This window comes from Tyto alba, unplaced genomic scaffold (genome assembly GCF_018691265.1).
Source record: "Tyto alba isolate M040663 unplaced genomic scaffold, T.alba_DEE_v4.0 Super-Scaffold_6, whole genome shotgun sequence".
Lineage (NCBI taxonomy): Eukaryota > Metazoa > Chordata > Aves > Strigiformes > Tytonidae > Tyto > Tyto alba.
The window spans coordinates 29,685,240-29,702,742 of record NW_024881327.1 but is presented as its reverse complement, the minus strand read 5'-3'; the positions used below and the strand labels follow the sequence as shown (position 1 = coordinate 29,702,742).

At 44.5% G+C, this 17,503-nt stretch overlaps 1 protein-coding gene across 1 annotated transcript in view; it reads left to right on the top strand.

The window, feature by feature from the left end:
- Nucleotides 1-980: 980 nt before the first annotated feature.
- Nucleotides 981-17,503, top strand: part of LIMCH1 (LIM and calponin homology domains 1) — a 186,231-nt gene continuing 169,708 nt past the window's right edge. The window contains 1 exon segment of the mRNA XM_042808440.1: nucleotides 981-1,447. Within this exon segment, the coding sequence (XP_042664374.1) occupies nucleotides 1,352-1,447 (96 nt within the window). The 5' untranslated portion in view covers nucleotides 981-1,351.

The following is a 17,503-nucleotide window of genomic DNA, read 5'->3' as shown; positions in this document are numbered from 1 at the left end:
ACAGTTCTCAGAAAAATCCCTACAAGCCTTATCTCCTGTTTTTACACCCTCTGTTACTCCAGCAAATTGGAAATGATAAACAGAGACTGAAACAAAAGCTAGAGAATAATACAGACAAAATCATAAAATAGAAATAAATATACGCATTTTGGGGGATATATTTATATTTGAAGAGTTAGCATTTTTTTCTTTGACTAATTTATAACAATAAACAAGATTCAAAATCCCAGCTTTTGAATTGAGTTGAATCCAGGCCTCAAATAAGGGAATGTTGAAAAGTAGATCCTACAGTTTGCTTCTCATCAAAATTTGTTCAGAACTACCACAAGCTGAAAATGTGGTCAGTTACGACCTCTCTCAAAAATATCCTTAGTAGTACGAGTTAATGTTCGCATACCTGCAGTTCCAGCACACGGATGTCTTTTGATGCTTTCATAAATATAAACAAATAACTTTTTGCTCATCTTTTCAGCACCCGTGAGTGGCTTTGGCTTTAAAAAGGCCTTGTGAAAATTTTTTTCTTCCCTGTTTCTAGAAACTTCTAGGCTTAACCTTAGGCTAAAGAGCACCTGCTTGTTCCAGGACTTGCTCACACGGTGCAAGTCAGGTGCGCAAGTGCTGCAGGAGGGAGTTCGTTTTCTTCAGGTACGCACGTAAGGTGTTTTTTAAGCACACCTCCGTGCCTGCTTCGGTTTTGAAAGATGAAAACCGCTCTCAGGCACTGCGCTGGCCCTCGCACCCCCTGGCAAGGGCACCCCTCGGGGAGACCCTCAGCAGCAGGGGGCTGCCCGCCGTCTTGGTGTCCTCCAGGGCTGCGAAGGGGCGGGAGGGGGGGGGGGGAAGGGTCGGCTGCCCCCACCCCCCAAAGCCGGGGGTGCCTTGCCATCGCGTCGCCCCCCGCCCCCCCCCCCCCCCCCCCGAGGGGTGCCCGGCCCCCCCGGCCGCAGCGCCGCCTGCGCTGCGCTGCTCGCGGAGGGAGGCGGCGGCGCGGGCATTTGCACGGGCTGAAGGCAAAGCGGCTTCGCCCCGTCTGTTTTATTTTTAGCTGGCAGCTCAGAGGGCAGCGCGGCGCGGCTCCGCTCCGCCGGCGGGGCGGGCGGGGCGGCAGGCGAGGGAGGAAGGACCGAGCCGGCTGGGCGGGCGGGCGGGCGGGCGGCCGGGGCACCGGCGGAGAGAGGTTACCGCGGGAGAGCTGCAGCCAGCCGGGCTGCCGAGCGCCCCCGCTCCCCCCCCCCGGCGGCTGCCAGGCAAGGGCGAGGAGGCAGGCAGCGGCCTCCGGCGTCCCCCGGCCGCGGCTCCCCTCGGGCTTGGCGGCTCGGTGCCCGGCTGCTCCCCCGCCGCAGCCCTGCAGATGGCCAGTCCCGGGCTGGAGCTGGGAGAGGTGCAACCTCCGCCCGACCCCCCCCAGCCTGAGCTGGCCTTCACCGAGGCTCAGAAGTGGATCGAGGTAAGACCGGGGGGGGGGATGGCAGGGGTCTGCGGGCGCCTCACCCCCATCGGGGGCGACCCGGTGTCCTTCCCCCGCCTCGGCGCGGGGGCTGGAGGCGTTTTATTCCACGCCGAGCTCCCTCCCGGGTTACCCCCGCTCCCCGCTTTGCTCGCTGCGGGGAAAGCAGCCGGGGCCGCTCAAGCCCCGGCTCAGCCCCCCGCGCAGCGTGCGCGCCTTTGGATGGGCCCCTACCCCCCCCCCCCCCCCCACCTCCCCCGCGCATCTCTTTCAAACTTAATCTCTTAATCGCATTTCCCCTCCCCGCCCCCGGGATTGGGATGAACGGGGCGGCTGTGAACAGGAGCCAGGCAGGTGCGCGGAGCGGGCGCGGACGCGTTCCCCAGCGGGGCTCCCAGCCGCGGCGCCCCGGGGGGGCGGTGAGGGCCCCCCCCCCCCCCCCCCCCCCCCCACGCCCTTTTGGGGGAAACCTTGAGCCCTTCCAGCTCCCCTCGCCCGCAGAGGGTGGCCGCGGCCGCGCAGGTAACGCTCCGCAGTGCGCGGAAAGGCGGGCTGGGGTGGGCCGGCTCCGTTGCGGTGGGGTGTGTGTGTGTGTGTGGGGGGGTGTGTGTGGGGTGGGGGGGGGGAACAGAGGTCCTGGGGCAGCGCATCCCACGGGAGAGTAGCCCTGCGGCCCCTTCTCCCATCACCCCGCCGAGCCAAGGAGAGACGCTCGGCCTCGCTCTTCAGGCAGAGCAGAAAAATAGATCTGCTTGTTGTTTGCTCATGCCACAAAACGCAAGGACAGGCAGGTGGCCGGTGAAATTTAATAGTTAAATATTTTGGCATGTAACAATAGAGACACTTTAAATAGCGCTTCATCTGATTGCCAGTACAGAACACGCATGAAGGTGGTATGAACCCAGATACCAGGGTAACAGCTCCCGTCAGCTGTGGGTTTTGAATTCAATCTGCAGCTTTCAGTAAGCCTCGGTGGATTCTGTTTTCCGACAGTGGTTAGGCAAATTGTTGTTAAAATTGTTGTGACTTGAAGATTCCCTGAAGCCCTGGGAATTTCAGACTGTAATGGTTCACTCCAGTATCAGCCGGAAAGGTAATGCTGTGTCAGACTTCAGGGAATTGACACTGACACAGTAAGCTGGCTGGTGTAGGACCAGAGGCAGAGGAACAATAAGGAACGTGAAAAGAAGGGCTTTTGTGCCAAGGAAAGGTGAGTATGCAGCCTGGAAGAGGAAAGGTGAAGTGCATATAACCACCGGTTGGCTCGGGAAGACAAATAAGGTGGTTTCTATATAGTCTTTTTTGTAATAGAGGACTGAGAGGCCTGTGACTCCGTCGTACATACGGCACATAAAATACCTTGTGACTGTGAGTTCTGCTGACTGCTAATGAAGCCAAGAACTAGATGGCAAAGCAATGCTCTGTATAGGTGATGAAGCTGCCAGCAATCACTCCAGGCGTGATGGTAATTAAGGAACCATAAGTCTCCCTGTATAAGAGCAGAAACCTGTGGGTCAGGCAGAAACTTCCCTCTTGGGCACTTTATTCCACAGCTCACCATGACAAGAGGCCTCCTGCCTGTTCTTGTGTGACCCAGGGCCTGGTGAGCAGAGCAGAGGGGCTCGTAACTCCGCGTGTCCTCCATGCAGGCCCACGGGGTCCATGCGCACAAAGGAAGCTCTCTATAACTTCTCGTGCTTCCTCCATTTTTTTGATCTGCTTGATGCATGAACGACAAAGCTGTAACACGCTGTTACTATTGCCACCGTCCTCTTGCCTGGGGGAGTGTGTCAGGAGCCTGGAGCATTGCCATGGCTGTGGTGTGAGAGGGAAGCATCTGCCTTTCCAGCAATGCCCAGAGCTGATGCTGCTGCTAAGAGAAAGGAGGAAGAAGCTGCCAGTGAAGCAAATGTGGCTTAATTTGCCTAACACACTGCATTTCCTTTTAATCCCGCCTTGGCTTAAAGCTCTGGAGTATGAAGGTTATTATCCCTTCCAAAAATCTGGTCAGCATTCACTGTTCTAAATCTGGATGATTTGGACCAAGTGAATTATGCAGAACTTGACACATTAGTCCAAAGTTATTGAAAAGCAATGTTGATCTTAAAAAGAAATACAGTTTTAAAATCAGGGAATGTTATAGGTACCAACGTTCACTGTGCCAAGCCCTATTGGTCTGATTGAAAACCAGAAATGAGGGTCATGCTGTGTCTGGCTACTAGACCCATCTGCTTCAGCTGGCTCTGTACTTGTCTGTCACCAATTTATTTGGCCCCGAGACATCAGCTGATGTCCAGTGTGTTGCATCTTCTAGATCACTTCTTACTGTTTAAAAAGACAACTCTTTCACATGGCAATAGAAGAAACCATTATGCTTGCAAGCAGGGCTGGTGGACCTCCCTAGCATGGAGAAGACATGCTGGTGAGGATGTTAGCAGTATGAGAGAGTTTAAAACCTTGCATGGCTGTAAAATAGTGCCACCCAAGGAAATTCCAGTGGAAGTGGACAGATTGAAAACTCTGGGCTTTCTGTGCTTTTTTATTTGCAATGATTAAGTTGTGTGACTTGCTAGTTGATTTCTCATCTGGTTTAAATCCTCCTGTGAGCACTGTCACCATTGTGTAGCACTGACAGGAATCCACCCTGCGGTCTGTAGAGCATTTCTCCTCTGGTGGGGCTGGAAAGGGAGGCTGTCCCCTTTCTACAGATGGAGAGCCAAGACATGAAATGATGAATGTCTAGATCTGCAAGGATTGAGGTACTTCCCTTCCTTCGGTCTAGAGGTCTTAAGGGCCTTGTCTTTACTCCTTGGGTCTGTGACCTTTCACTAGAGCAGGTCTTCTGGGTGCCAGAAGTCTTCTTTTTCTTCTGCCAGCATTACTTTGATCTGGATGCTGCAGGTCAGGGGACTCTAAATTGCACTGAAGTTTGGGTGGATCTTTATAATAATCCTCTTGTCTTTCCCTGGAGCTCTGAACCAGTAGCACTAAGGTGTTCACCTGAGCAGGGAAAAGGGCCAGAGCTCTGACTCTTACTGCTAAGGCTGCTTATATGTTTAACAGTTTGTGTTTTGTAAGAGAGCATTTTGAGCAGTGATAGATTTGGTGTCATCTGTCTGTTGTAGAAGGTGGGATTTTGGAATTCTGTGGACTTTCTGCTTAGATCACAAGTCACTTTGGGTAGGAAACCAGAGTTCAGCCTTGCTTAATTTTGCATAAATATCAACCATGCAGCCTTCTGTGTAACAGAAAACCAGTCCTATTATTTTAGTTTAGCTTGGCATATGCTACTTAAGTGAAGAATGCCCTCTTAATGATAAAATGAACCATATTAGTAGCACTCAGAGGAATTAAAATAAAGGCACCGAATGAAAAACCCTGTGAGAGAGCTGCATCAATCTGCATTATTAAAGGTGTGGTATCTCATTTCAATTAATGCATCTCAGTTTCACTGAAAGAGTAGATCAGCCTTGTAAAGCCTAGTGGGTTACTACAGCAAAATAACAAATCTAATTTAATCTAATGGCCTGTAATCTTAAAATGTCAAGGTTCCCTGTACATGTGTTTAAACTAGAGTAACTGATGGTTGAAAGAACATCTGTATAAACAGAGTTATTCTTGCTGTAAAGATTCATAATAGAGTAATACAGTAATAAAGTCGCATTTAATACCAGTGTAACTCCTAAGGGTATTGTTATCTCCTCATCGCACCTCCTAGCCTTGCCTCATTAATATGCTCTCTCCTCATTGTTGAAACTTGGTTCAATTAGGGATGGCTTTTCCGTAGACTTATATTCATTAGAAACTTTGCCAGCTGATAAGAATGCTTCCTTTATAGTTGTATGGCAATAAAAAACAACTTATATTTTTCTGTCCCTTATGGTCAGCGCTTGACTTTGCCATTCCCTCTAGAGGTGTGCAGGTTAAACCCCATCAACTTCTAGTAGGTCTGCTGCTTTTCTCCTACATATATTCCCCTTGAGAATTCTCTTGTTAAGGAGCAATTTGCCAGCCAGAGGGGTTTGTTGGGTATTTGTGGGTTATTTTCTTTTTTCCTTCTAGCAAAACACTTATCTGTGTTAGATTTCTGTACTGAAGGTGACAGTTTTAAGTTGGCAACAGTGGTGCCACTTCTAGGAGAAGCAGTGGGGCCAGATGTATTCCTTAGTGTTTCAGGATGTGTCAGATCAGGCAGCAGAATAGGCATGCCGCTTCTGCACCGCTGTCTCGATGAAAGAGTACGAGAGGCATAAAACCAGGGAAGTGAGTCAGGCAAATAAACTTCATGTGACTGTCTTGTGCCAGGAGTCTGGACACAAGGTTTCTTTAGGGTGTCTTTCTTTTTTGTGCAAATGAAGTGTGGGAGAGCAGAGGCTTGTGGCTCCCACTGAAAAACTGTAACTTAAAAGGAGATTAAGGTAGTTTATTGACAAAATCTGTTCTAATTGGTGAAGGGACTTGATTGGAATATCTGCTGTAGGGGCCTGGAACTTAAGGAATACACAAGTTTGTTTATACGATCTTCAAAATGTGTCATGATGTTTGAAGAACATCAGAGATAGAGCTCCTTTGATCAAGAGTATTGGGTAAGCTAACTGAATTACCAAGTATACGGGTAACCTGTGTCCCACAGGAGTGTTTCTGTTTCCAAACATGTGTAGACATCTACTCTTCCTTTGCTATGAAGCTGATTTTAAGATCCTTGAATAGGGACTGTAGTTCTGCTGAACATTAATACAGTTCCTAGGACAGTGGTACCTCTAGCCAGACTGGGACCTTCGGCTGCCCCTGCAGGCAGCCTTGCTGTTATTTGGATAGGAATGGAACAGATCCAACCAACATTTTCTCCAGCGAGCACTTCCAGAAAAGTCAGTCTGACTGCCTTATGAGAGTACTTGAATACAACCGTTTAAGTATAGAATGATGCACTGAGCTTTAACAGTGCATGGTTTTATTAATCATATGTTGTAGGGAAGTTGTTGAGTGAGGCTCCAAGCACTGCCTACAGTTCAAATTTCTCAGTGTTTAGCCTGCCTTTCTTTTTTTTCTTTTCTGCTGGAAGACTATCTTACCTATATACTTTACATAACGTATTGGGAATTAATTTATTAAACTGAGCAATTGTATTCTCAGACTAGAAAAAACCCTATGTAAATGGATTAGACAAGTTGCCTGATCTGTGGACAAGCTAAAGTTAGACCAGACAAATCCTTCTGACAGTGTCTATAAAGCAACCGAGAAGAGTCAAAAGGTGTGTGGCTGGCTTCTGGTCCTAGATGGATGTGAATGCAGAATAACTTTACTGTGGTTATAGTGACTGGACTTTGAGAGGAATTCTTCACTTCTATCTCTACATCTCCTGGGCAGTGTTTAGGGATTGTAGACAGGGCAGATGGGATGCTCTTCATTCTGGCTAAGTTAGTCACTTGGTGGAATGAAAACTAAATTGATTTAAAGAGGGTGGAAGAACCCGCCCAAACTCTCTAACCCTGTCAGACTACCACCTTCTAGAATTTTTTTTCTTTCCCAGTTGCCTGGCAGGTCACCTCCTGTCTTGTATACATAGACCCAATTACCTTGTGAGGTGATCCATTTAATCCATGTTACAAGTAGCACTTGGCATGGGGATGAGAATAATCAGAACAACACTACTGATAAATGGATAATTTCAGGAATCAGAGGTCTAAGCTATTAATTGCCTTAAAACCGAATTAATTCTCCTCTCAGTACTAAAATTTTAAAACAGGTAGAAGATCTGCCCTTAACAGCAGAGTCTGGAATGCCATTGTGCAATTGGTGGTGAAGATCAGTTAATGCAGATATGTAACCTCATCGCACTTGTTCTGCTAGTGTCAACTACATTTTAAATTTTTTTTAAGACAAGTATTGGTCCTCTAGAAAGGAAGGTGGAATCTTTCCCAAGCATGGAGGATAAAGAACAGGTCAATAAGGCAGAATTGTTTTCTAGCTTCTAAAATGTGTTGGCTGATCCAGGAAGTGTTGTTTCACAACAGGTTATAAAAACTGATTTATCTTTTGTTTGGAAAAATCTACCAGTCTAGAAGCTTTTTGTTCATGGCTGGATACTCCTGTGCATTGGTTCTCTGCAAGCAACCCAACAAGAACAGTTTTGGAACAATGTTACAGATAAAGCAAGACTTACAGGGGTGAAAGTGTCATTTTGAAAGGGCAGCTGCATAGGGGGAAGGTATGAATGTTTTGGCACGCAGACCCTGAAGATCTAAGTGTTCTTCTCCTTCCAATATATCATTTAAAGAAGAAAGTACTGTCTTTCGTTGCCCCACTGAGTCCCTTAGATCGCAATGACTACAACAGCTACTATGGCACCAATAACATAACATCAAAATTGATAGCTGAAACTTCTCCCAGCTATGTTAATTGCTGTCTTGCGTGAAAGGGCTGCAGCGCCTGTCCTCGAGTCAGCCTTGTAAGAATGTGAAGAACTATAATGCGCCTCAGCTTAAAATGGAGAAAAAACAAAAAAAAAAAAAAACAAAACAAAGCAAAACCAAAAAAACAACCCTGCCTATCACTGTATTTTATTTTATAAACAGAATAAATGTACTCCTCATACCTGGGACAGGGTGGGGAGTGACTGCTGGGGCAGCAGCTCTGCTGGAAAGGTCCTGGGGGGACCTGCGGGACAACAGGCTTGGCACGAGTCTGCAGTGTACTGGCAGCAGGAGGGGTTAGCCCTTCGTGGTTATTCTGGAGCCAGCAGACGGATGGAAGTAGTTGTTTGCTTCTGCTTGGCATTTGCTAGGCCACAGCTGAAATACTGCATCCAGTTTTGGGGCCCAGAATGTGGGAGGGACATTAGGAGCTGAGCAGACAGCCCCTGGGCTGGTTGGGGCTGGAGGACTTGCCCTGAGAGAGAGGGTGATGGACCCGGGCTTCTTCAGGAGAGATGCCTTTGTGGGGGACATGGCAGCAGCCCCCCAGTACCTGTGGGCAGGTTTTTGAGAAGACATAGCCAGGCACTTCACAGAGGTCTGTCGCATGTGGGTGAGACACTTGTCACAAACTAAAATAGGGAAGGTTATGACTTGGTATAGGGAAAAGTTTCTTCACAAGGTCAGTTGAGCACTGATGCAGGTTGCCCAGCGAGGCTGAGAGATCACCAGCCCTGGGAGGTTTCATGCCTGACTGGACAAAGTGGGACATAGTCTGGTCAGACCTGAGAGCTGCCCTCGCATGGAGCAAGAGGTTGGACTAGAGGCCCTCCCAGGTCCATACCAACCTGAATGATTCTGTGCACTTTTGACTTCTTGACCATGGGTGAGCGAGAATCACTTAATTTTACTTTTAATGCTACTTTACTGGCTGCTTATATTATTGTAGTGCTTAAGAACCTGTTTACATGAACAAGATCCTTCTCTACACAAAAGCAAAACTCCGATGGCTTATGGCAGGCATTTTCAGGGTATGCTACTGAGTTTCCTTTGTAGAAATGCCTTAAGGCAGTGTAAAATGTGCTTGGCTCCCAACCTAACTATTTTTCCTAAGCCTGTTTTATTTTAGAAAACTGTAAATACAACTGATTTCCTCGGCTTGGTGAGATTTTTTTTTTTTTAATTGAATTCATTCTGCACTGCTATAATTGACCAATAAGGAATTGGAATTATTTCCCTTTTTGAATCTTGAAGTTGATGTGCAGGCTTAGTTCTTGAGAAATTAGCTGCTAAATCCTTAAGTTTTTTGTTTGTGTTATTAGTTTGTTATAAAAATTCTTTACCTTGATAGTTACTCTGATCAGTTCTAGTATAACTTGCTACTGTTAACTAGATTTTTTTTTTTTTACTGTATGTATGTATAGATAATGATTTTTGCTAGTAATCCTTACCTTAGCAAAATGGCTAACAGTAGAGTTAATAACAGAACTTGCACCTGATGTTAAAATTGACTTAAAATAGTCTAGTGACTTCTTGATCAGTGAGGAAAGAAGAAAAGCCACTTCATTTGCCCATTTGAAGAGAAACCTTATTTTGCTGGTTTCTGCTGTTTTGAGGCCTCATGCCTACTATCAAAGACTGCTTGATTTTGAAATCAACTTTGACAAGCTAAGATTTTGAAAAATAATATTGCTGTGGCTTCTTGGCTCTGGCATCATTGTCAGTCATTCACAGAGCACTTCACAGGCTAAGGAGCAGCGTTGTGGAAGCAATTCTTTAATTCTATTTTGTACAGCTGAATGAGTAAGGTAAGAGGGAAATGCTCTTCATTAATCTCTCCTTCACAGAGTTATCTCCATGATCCTGGTTCATGCTGGAAATAAGACAGGGATTTTTGCACTATGTGATCCCACAGTGAGTTTCAGGAACAGCATGAAAGGAAAAATTTTCTGTGGTGTCTTTCCCTATACTGTCCCAACCTCCACAGTCTTCCTACCTCCATCTGAGCTTTCCATGGTCTTCAGAAGAATCCCAGACCTCTAGTTATCTACAAGCTATAGGGAAAGTGGCTGCACATACTCTGTGTAGTGCAAAAAACCCAGTCCTTGTCCTGAAACCGTAAATACATTACCTATTGTTGCTTTTCCTGTAGGTGTTGGTAAATCTCAGTACAGTATTGCAATAGTGAGCAATCAAGTCTCTGGCTGGATTACAAGATCATTTAAAAGATGAATTATGCTGTTACCTGTTTTCTGTTCCTCAGATCATACCTTGCTGTGATTCGGGTTTTTCTCACCAACAGTGGGGAGCTGAAATCTGTAAAAAGATTGGTACACAAGAGTTCCCCAAATTTATTTTAGACCTGATACATTCAGCAAAAGTGCAGGTCAAGGGCTTTAACATATGGTATTGATAATGCCTGATATCACTGCATCATGTGAAGTCCCTTACCCAGGATGGGACTCTTGGAAGGAGAAGTTGTGAACTGAAGATGAAGAAAAGTGTATCTTCCAGTATTGGAACTTTATTTCCAGAGCGGCAGAGAAAAGCTCCAGATGACCTTTCCACTAAAACCAGAAGACTAGGAAGCTCAGATGAATTTGTACTTCAGGAGCAGGCCACAGACTGGCACAGAGTTGTAACCTTTGCTCTGACTTGAGAAGCACAGTCCAGTCTTGCTTTTGCGTAAGCAGAGCCTGATGCCCATAAATAACTGATTTCAAGTGGGAGCAGAATGGTTGCTTGACTACAGAGGGCAGGGGACTGAGGTTAAAATCTCTTTGTGGTACTTTGCAAGCACAGTTTTCCATGAAATGCACAGGGTTACGTTATGCTGTTGTATCACGGCAGAAGATGGTGGCTCTGGTGGAATTTGGAGGTCTTGCTACAATGTCTTAAAACAAATGTAACCCCCAAATCTAAACCTATTGCTTTAGTCTTCATTTGCCTATAAATATTCTGGAAAATTATGTAACTCATAATGATTGTAATTTCTTAACTATCAGCGGTGCATATTTTATACCTGATATGAGTGTATTGGACACTCCCTTCTAATTCCCCCCAGATAAACTCTGAAAATCCTTCATCCAAATGTCTACTAATCTAGAAAATTATTGAATAAGAGATTTTTCTTCAGTCTGCTGTCAGAAAAAGGAAGCTTTAATGTTTGAGGAAAAGCACTGAAGTCTTCTCCTGTCTGGTTTTTTTTTTTTTTTTTTTTTTTGAGTAATTCCTTGTTTTACGTATTATCAAGTGCTTGCCTTTGTTAACATTTTTCTTGTTTTTATCCAATTTTTTCTTTTCCTAATGTAAAAAGGAGCCGTGGTGTGTTAGCTAAAGCCTGCTATTTGGCAGTGAGCATTTTCTGACTGGGTTTGGGGAAGGGAAAGGAGGAATGAGGAGATGCAGAAATGACTACCTAGTCTCTGTCAGACCAGCATGGGCAGGGATGCCCAGTGTGCCAGGGCATTCAGCACTGAATCTCTTGGCTTCATTTCAGTGTGATTGTTGCGATTCATTTCAGTGGGCTAACTCACATATATTGTTGCAACAAAACCAACTCTGGACATTTTCCTTTAGTCCAGAAGCATAACTGTAAATATGTAATCTAAACAAGAAAAAAAGACAGCAACTATCTAAGTGTTTCTTCTGTTTATCATTTTCCTGACTCTGATGAGTTGTTTTTTAAAGTTGTGGTTTGGAAAAAAGGAAAGTCCTGGTTTGGGAACATGCCTGTGTGGCATCTGTCTTCTGCCAGTGTTTGGATCAATTAAAGACAGCCAAAAAAATAAACCATTTTCCTGAAAAAATTATACTGGCAAGAAAAAGGAGGTGTCAGAATTGGTGAGTCATAAAGGTAACTCTCGCCTGGGTTCGAAGAAACGATATAAAAGCTTAGCCTAACATCCTACCCCTCCCAAGCCCAATTTTTATTTTGACAAGGGGGCCTTTGGTTTTGGAATAACATGAAAAAACTCATAAATCAACAAAGTTCAAGCGACTCAAATGATCCTTTATTAGGAACAGCTTGCCTCTTCTAAAGAGAAGCAAAAGTACCCTCTAAACATTTTAATTACGAACATGCAGATCTTCAATCTTGCTGGGGCCTTATTTTTTCCTTCCCTCAGATCAGTGCCTCCCTGCCTGTGTCGCTCCTCTGCTGAGGGTGCTGGGCTGATGGGTGCTGTCTGTAGAGGGGTAGGCATTTCTGCCCACTGAAGCTGTGGGCTGTAGGCAAGGTTGCACTCGTCTCTCGGGCTGGCCCAGGCACATGGCCACTTCTGCAAGTGGAGGTGGTGGCTGTTGCATGGTGGTTCCAGCACAGGCGGGCTGTTGCATTGCGGTTCTTGGCATCCAGAGCCTCTTAGATTGGCACAGCACAGCTGTGGGGTTAGATATTCCCTGTGAGGGGATGCACGTAAAGGGAGCAGGGTGTTAAAAATAAAGCTGGTGAAGCTGCAAAGTAATTTCACCTCCCTCGCTTATCTTTCGGTGATTATTTTCTCCCAGGAAGCAGTCCTCGGTTCGATTTGCAGAGGTTCACTTGGTATGGGTGCTTTTCAAAGACAAACATCAGACAGGGGTTTATTCCAGCCTCACGTATGAAGGATATGATGCGGTCAGTGGTAGAGCCTTCTCAGTCTATCCTAAACAAAAAGATCCATATTTTCATTTAAAAATGCATTTCAGTAATAAATCCTTTGCTACTTCATTCCTTTCCCTCATTTTGCTTCTTGTTAGTAGCTTCAGGGGAGAAAGTAAATAAAGCTGTTGCAGATAGCTGTGGGATAACTTAATGAAAATTCACAGGGGTAGCTCTGAGGTGACATTCCGGTAAGATTTAATAGAAAACTTGTCTACCAGTACTTGTGGGATTTTTATCCATTAATTTCCATTCATTGTAGTTTACTAGTGTCTCTGATGTAGCACTGCTGAATAATAGCTTTAATTCTTTACTTTTTATTTTTGGATTTCAATCAAGACTCTTGAGTGCATATTCTTGTTATAGGCAGATCTGATATTTGTGGGTTTTCTGCCCCCCTCAATATTTGTTAGTTTTTCAGTGTAGCACTTAATTCTCCAGCACCATACTGGGTTTTCTTTTTCATTTTGGAATTATGTGGAGAAAACTTGCATTTCAGCTTCCCACATTAAGGGCCTTGAAATCAATAGATCAAAGCCAGAGCAGACTTCTTGGAAGTGGTGCAATCTCACACTGTGTTGAAAGCTTTTGTTTTCTGCCATTTTCCTGTCTTTTGGTCTCTCCCAAGAGAAGGAAGAGCATAAGGGGGAATGTCTGTGTAGGGGAAGGGGAGAATCCTGTCACTGTATGCTTGGGGTACAGGGCTACATGGCTAGGATAAGCTGAATTCCAGCAGTAGCAGTGGTGTCAGCCTTTGTGGGGAGCTCCAATATGAAGCATCAAAGTGACAGTTTCCTATGGCTTGAACTGGGCCTCCAGTACACCCAGGAAATAGGTGCTGCTGGAAAAAATGCTGGTGGAGAAAGGGCTGTTAGTGTTAGCTATGGGCAGTGAACATTTTCCAGTGTGTGCAACCTCAACCAGGTTCGAGTTTTCTTTTAGGATTGAGAGGGAAAAGAGGCATCTCATACATCAAAAAGTATATAGAGCACAAAATATAAGCTTCTATTTTTGTGTTTGGTGGCAAGAGAGAGTGCTTTAGGCTTGGACCTGCAGTGGCACGCAAGGTATAAGTGGTTGGCGAAGCAGATGTGATAGAGTCAACAACGTCGAGGTGCCTACACATGTCAAAAACTCTTGCTGGTATTCTGTGTTGAGGAAAAGCCTTAATTTTTTCAACAAACTGCAAGTTAGAAAAATGGCTCTTCTGCAATGTAGAAAGCATCTGGCAAGGAGAGAAGATCACTCCAAATATGTACACTCGTGTCCTTTGTTGCGTGGAGGTGTATCATAGCAGATTTCCATAGGACAATAGCATGAGACCAAAGGAGCTGCTGTCTGACAGTTCTTCCACAACCAACTGCGTTTATGGATTGCCATGAAAGTGTCTTGTAAACGGCTGAGCTCAAAGCCATGTGTGTTGGCCTTTGCACTTGTCGTGCTCCTCAGAGCTGTGATTTCTTCCTGCCAGAAGCCTAATGAGGCTGCTGGAGGGAAAGAACACATTTGGGAATTTCTGGAGTGTGGTAACTATAGCTCCTTCACTCCCAGAGCAGTGACAGATTATTTGGACTAATGCAAGTAGGAGAACTACAATTTTGTTCTTGCTAATAGAGCAGAATGCCTCTTTCTTGTTTATCAACAGCCCATCTGGCTTTTGACTAGAGGGCTCTGGACCATTTTACTTGCTGTTTGTGTGGGTGAGGTTAGGAGATTTTGCTGTCTGTAAAAGATTGCCCAGTAATCCATCTGTTGATGCAGAGCAGTATAGGTGACAACAGGCACCCACTTGATGCATGTCACATGGATGCTGCCAGCTGTCTGCATCCTATGTGCCCCAAGTGCTTTAAATATCTTTACGTAAGAGAATGGTTATCACAAACTCACTTGAATAATTTTTGTGTAGCTCATCATCCATCCTCCTTATATCTTTGTATCCTTGTGCATATAATTTCAAGGTTTTTCTTCTAAACTTGCAGAGGAAAAATGTTTAAGAAATTTAGTTGAGAGAAGGGAAGCCATAAGGAAGAGCACAGTCTGCATAAAGAGCTTCAGGAGAACACACCCTGTAACAGGCAGTTCAGAGAATATAAGCTAAATCGGGTATTTCTAATCAACTGTCAAGTCTTTTTTTTTCTCTTGGAAGTCCTGGTTGGACTGAGGACTTCAGGTCTGATCATGCTGCAGGGAAGATGCAGCTCTTTCTACTGGAAATATATGATAGCAATTCTAACTAGTGTATGCTGCTCAGCAGAGCTTAACAAAGCTTCTCCGGTACGTTGTTTTTGTGAAGTTGTTTCTTCAGCAGTTCTTCTGTGCTAGCATTTAGTATTCCTTGCCACCTCATTGGAAAATGAGAAGCACTGAGTACAGACGGGTACTGATTTGCCAGATCTTCTATCTGGAAGAGACTTGGACACAACTTTCAAATTCATTCCAGAGTTATGCTGCTGTGTTTCTGAAGAGAGCAGATGCTTCTTTCCTTTGCTGCTTCTGTCTTTCTCCTTCATACACACCATTTTAAAGGTAGAAAGTGGTGGTAGCAGAGTTTAATTAAACTGTGGTGTTGGCTTCTGCTCTTTGCTTTGAGGTTGGGCTGAACATATTGCTTTCCAGCTCTAGGCAGTTGTTCCTCTAGTTGACTTGAACAGCATTTCACCCTGACAGCTGTTTTGCTGACATTATTCCCAGTTAGTTATTCATTGGGATTAAGCGCTTTCTGCAGGCAGAACTCTTTGCTGGGAGTGTGCTGTCTTTTTGCAGACCCATTAAACCAGTAATTCCACAGTGCTTGAAATTTTTAATTTGCCCTGCATCCTTCATATTTGGAGTTCCAGCTTAATTGCCTTGTGGACAAAGAGTAAAGACTTATCATAAATACTCTCCTTTTTCTACCTTCCCCCCTCCCCCCCCCAATATTTTCAAGACAAAACCTTAAGAGCTGGATTTTGTTCAGTGTTGCTTGTTATTGAGGCAGCACAGATACCACGTGTGTGCTTGAGGCTCTGTATACAACTGTTCCTTGAACACTTAGTGAAGCTCATATGCAACAAGAAGGTTGTTCACAGTATGTGTTTGGATTGTTCACTCCCTGAATATGATTACTGTAGTTTCCAAATTTGGTCGCATGGGTAGCATGGTCCTGGGAAGATAGTTCTTGTAATGGTGGTGGTAATGGTACTGGTGCTAGTACCTTCTACCAGTGCTGATGGTACAGGTGGTGGCCCTCCAACCTGATGTTGTCCTCCTTTCATGCAGGTGACAACAGTGGCTCTTGGACTGAGTGTCGCTAGAGGAGTGTACTTTGTATTTTGAGGACACTTGGTGCTTGAATGGCCGTTCCTCCCACTTATCTGCTGCTCAGCAGTTACCTGGAAGTAACTTGTATCTTATGTTTTAGGAGCTCCAGTTTTAAGCTATTGTGTGAGTGTTCCTCCTGTAATTAAAATCAAGAATCAGTTCTATTTTGGATCTGTAGCTTAGTTTGTCCTGGCACTGGTCAAGGCTGGATGGAGAAGCTTTGTTTCCTTATGCAGGTTGTTATGCAGCTGATAAGCAGGTAAAAGGAAGAACTCTGATTGGGGTGTGTGCTCTTGTAACATCTGTTTCTTTTCTAATATTTCTCACTGGCCTTGGAGCTCTTGCATGACGAAGAGAATGTTAAGCATATGTATTAGTCTCTCATGGTCTGTATCGGACTTCAGCTCGAGTGACACCTATTCACACATTGTGTCTATAATGTTCAGTGCAATTTGAGAAAGAATCATGATAACCCCTTAATTTTTATCATACCAATACCCTTTACCTAGGCTCATCAATTTGTTCAGATTTATCCTGCTGCCAGAGTGCACTGAATGAATTAGTGTGCTTCTGGGAAACAATTCTCTTGTGGGCTAACCATGGGCATGAAAGGAGAAAAACAAAGGTGGTTTTCATTATTAGAACAAGGCCATGAATAAAAGGGCAAAAGAACTGATGTCCCTTTCAACAGGAGATAGATTTCCAATACTCTGTTCAGATGATGTGTGTTTTTATTTTTAGACTTAACTGACTTTGGTTTAAGACACTACTAATTTTAAGTACCAGCCGATTTTATATTTGGAAAATGTTCATTATGTTCATTAGTATGATCTACCACAACAGAATTCTCTATCTGGAAGGACAGAATGATGTTAAATCCTATTAAAAAAAAAAAAAAAAATTCCTACTACCATGTCTGTAATCAGAAGGCTCATCTTGAAACTGAAGACTATAAAAACTGACTTGCTTACTTGAATGTCACCAGTGGAAAGAGTTATTAGATAAGTACTGAGAAATAGATTATATTTTTTCTTAAATGGGAGACTCAATTTATATGTCCAGCTTTCTCTCTAAGACCAAAGAGTTTAAATCCCATGCCTTCCATTTGTACTGTCCTGTACATGGCTATCCTAAGGATAGGTTTAGGGCCACATTGCAGACAAGGCAGATGATCCAGCTAAGCTTGGTGGAAGCGGGAGTGGAACATGGCTTTCTGGGCCTTTGGGTTTTTTGCAACTAAAGTAAAAACTGTCAGCCCTGCCCTACAAACCCAAAGCCCATCAGTACCCCAAAGCCCACCAGACTGCTTCCATTTTCATTTCTCTAAAGTAGCTTATAGAGATTCCTATGTAATACTTCTGTTACCAATATTGCTTGGAGTTTGATAGCCTTTGAAAGTGGTCCAAACTGGAGTCAAGACTGTAGCTAAAGATGACCTCTTTCTTTAGTCCCTGATTGGGAGACTTCATGTGTGTCTTGAAAGACCGTTTTTTGTGTATTTCCATCATTGGTGATGGTGTCTCATTTCCTTATTGAGGCCAGATGTTTACTGGTTTTGTTCTCTGTCACTCTGATTTTAGGGTAAATTTTGTAACTTTAGATAGAGTGACTCCTTCTGGTTTCTTGGTGGTGGTTGTTGTTACCATAAGATTATATACTTAAATTTTTACAGGAGACTTATAATTTTGCCTTAGAAATCTA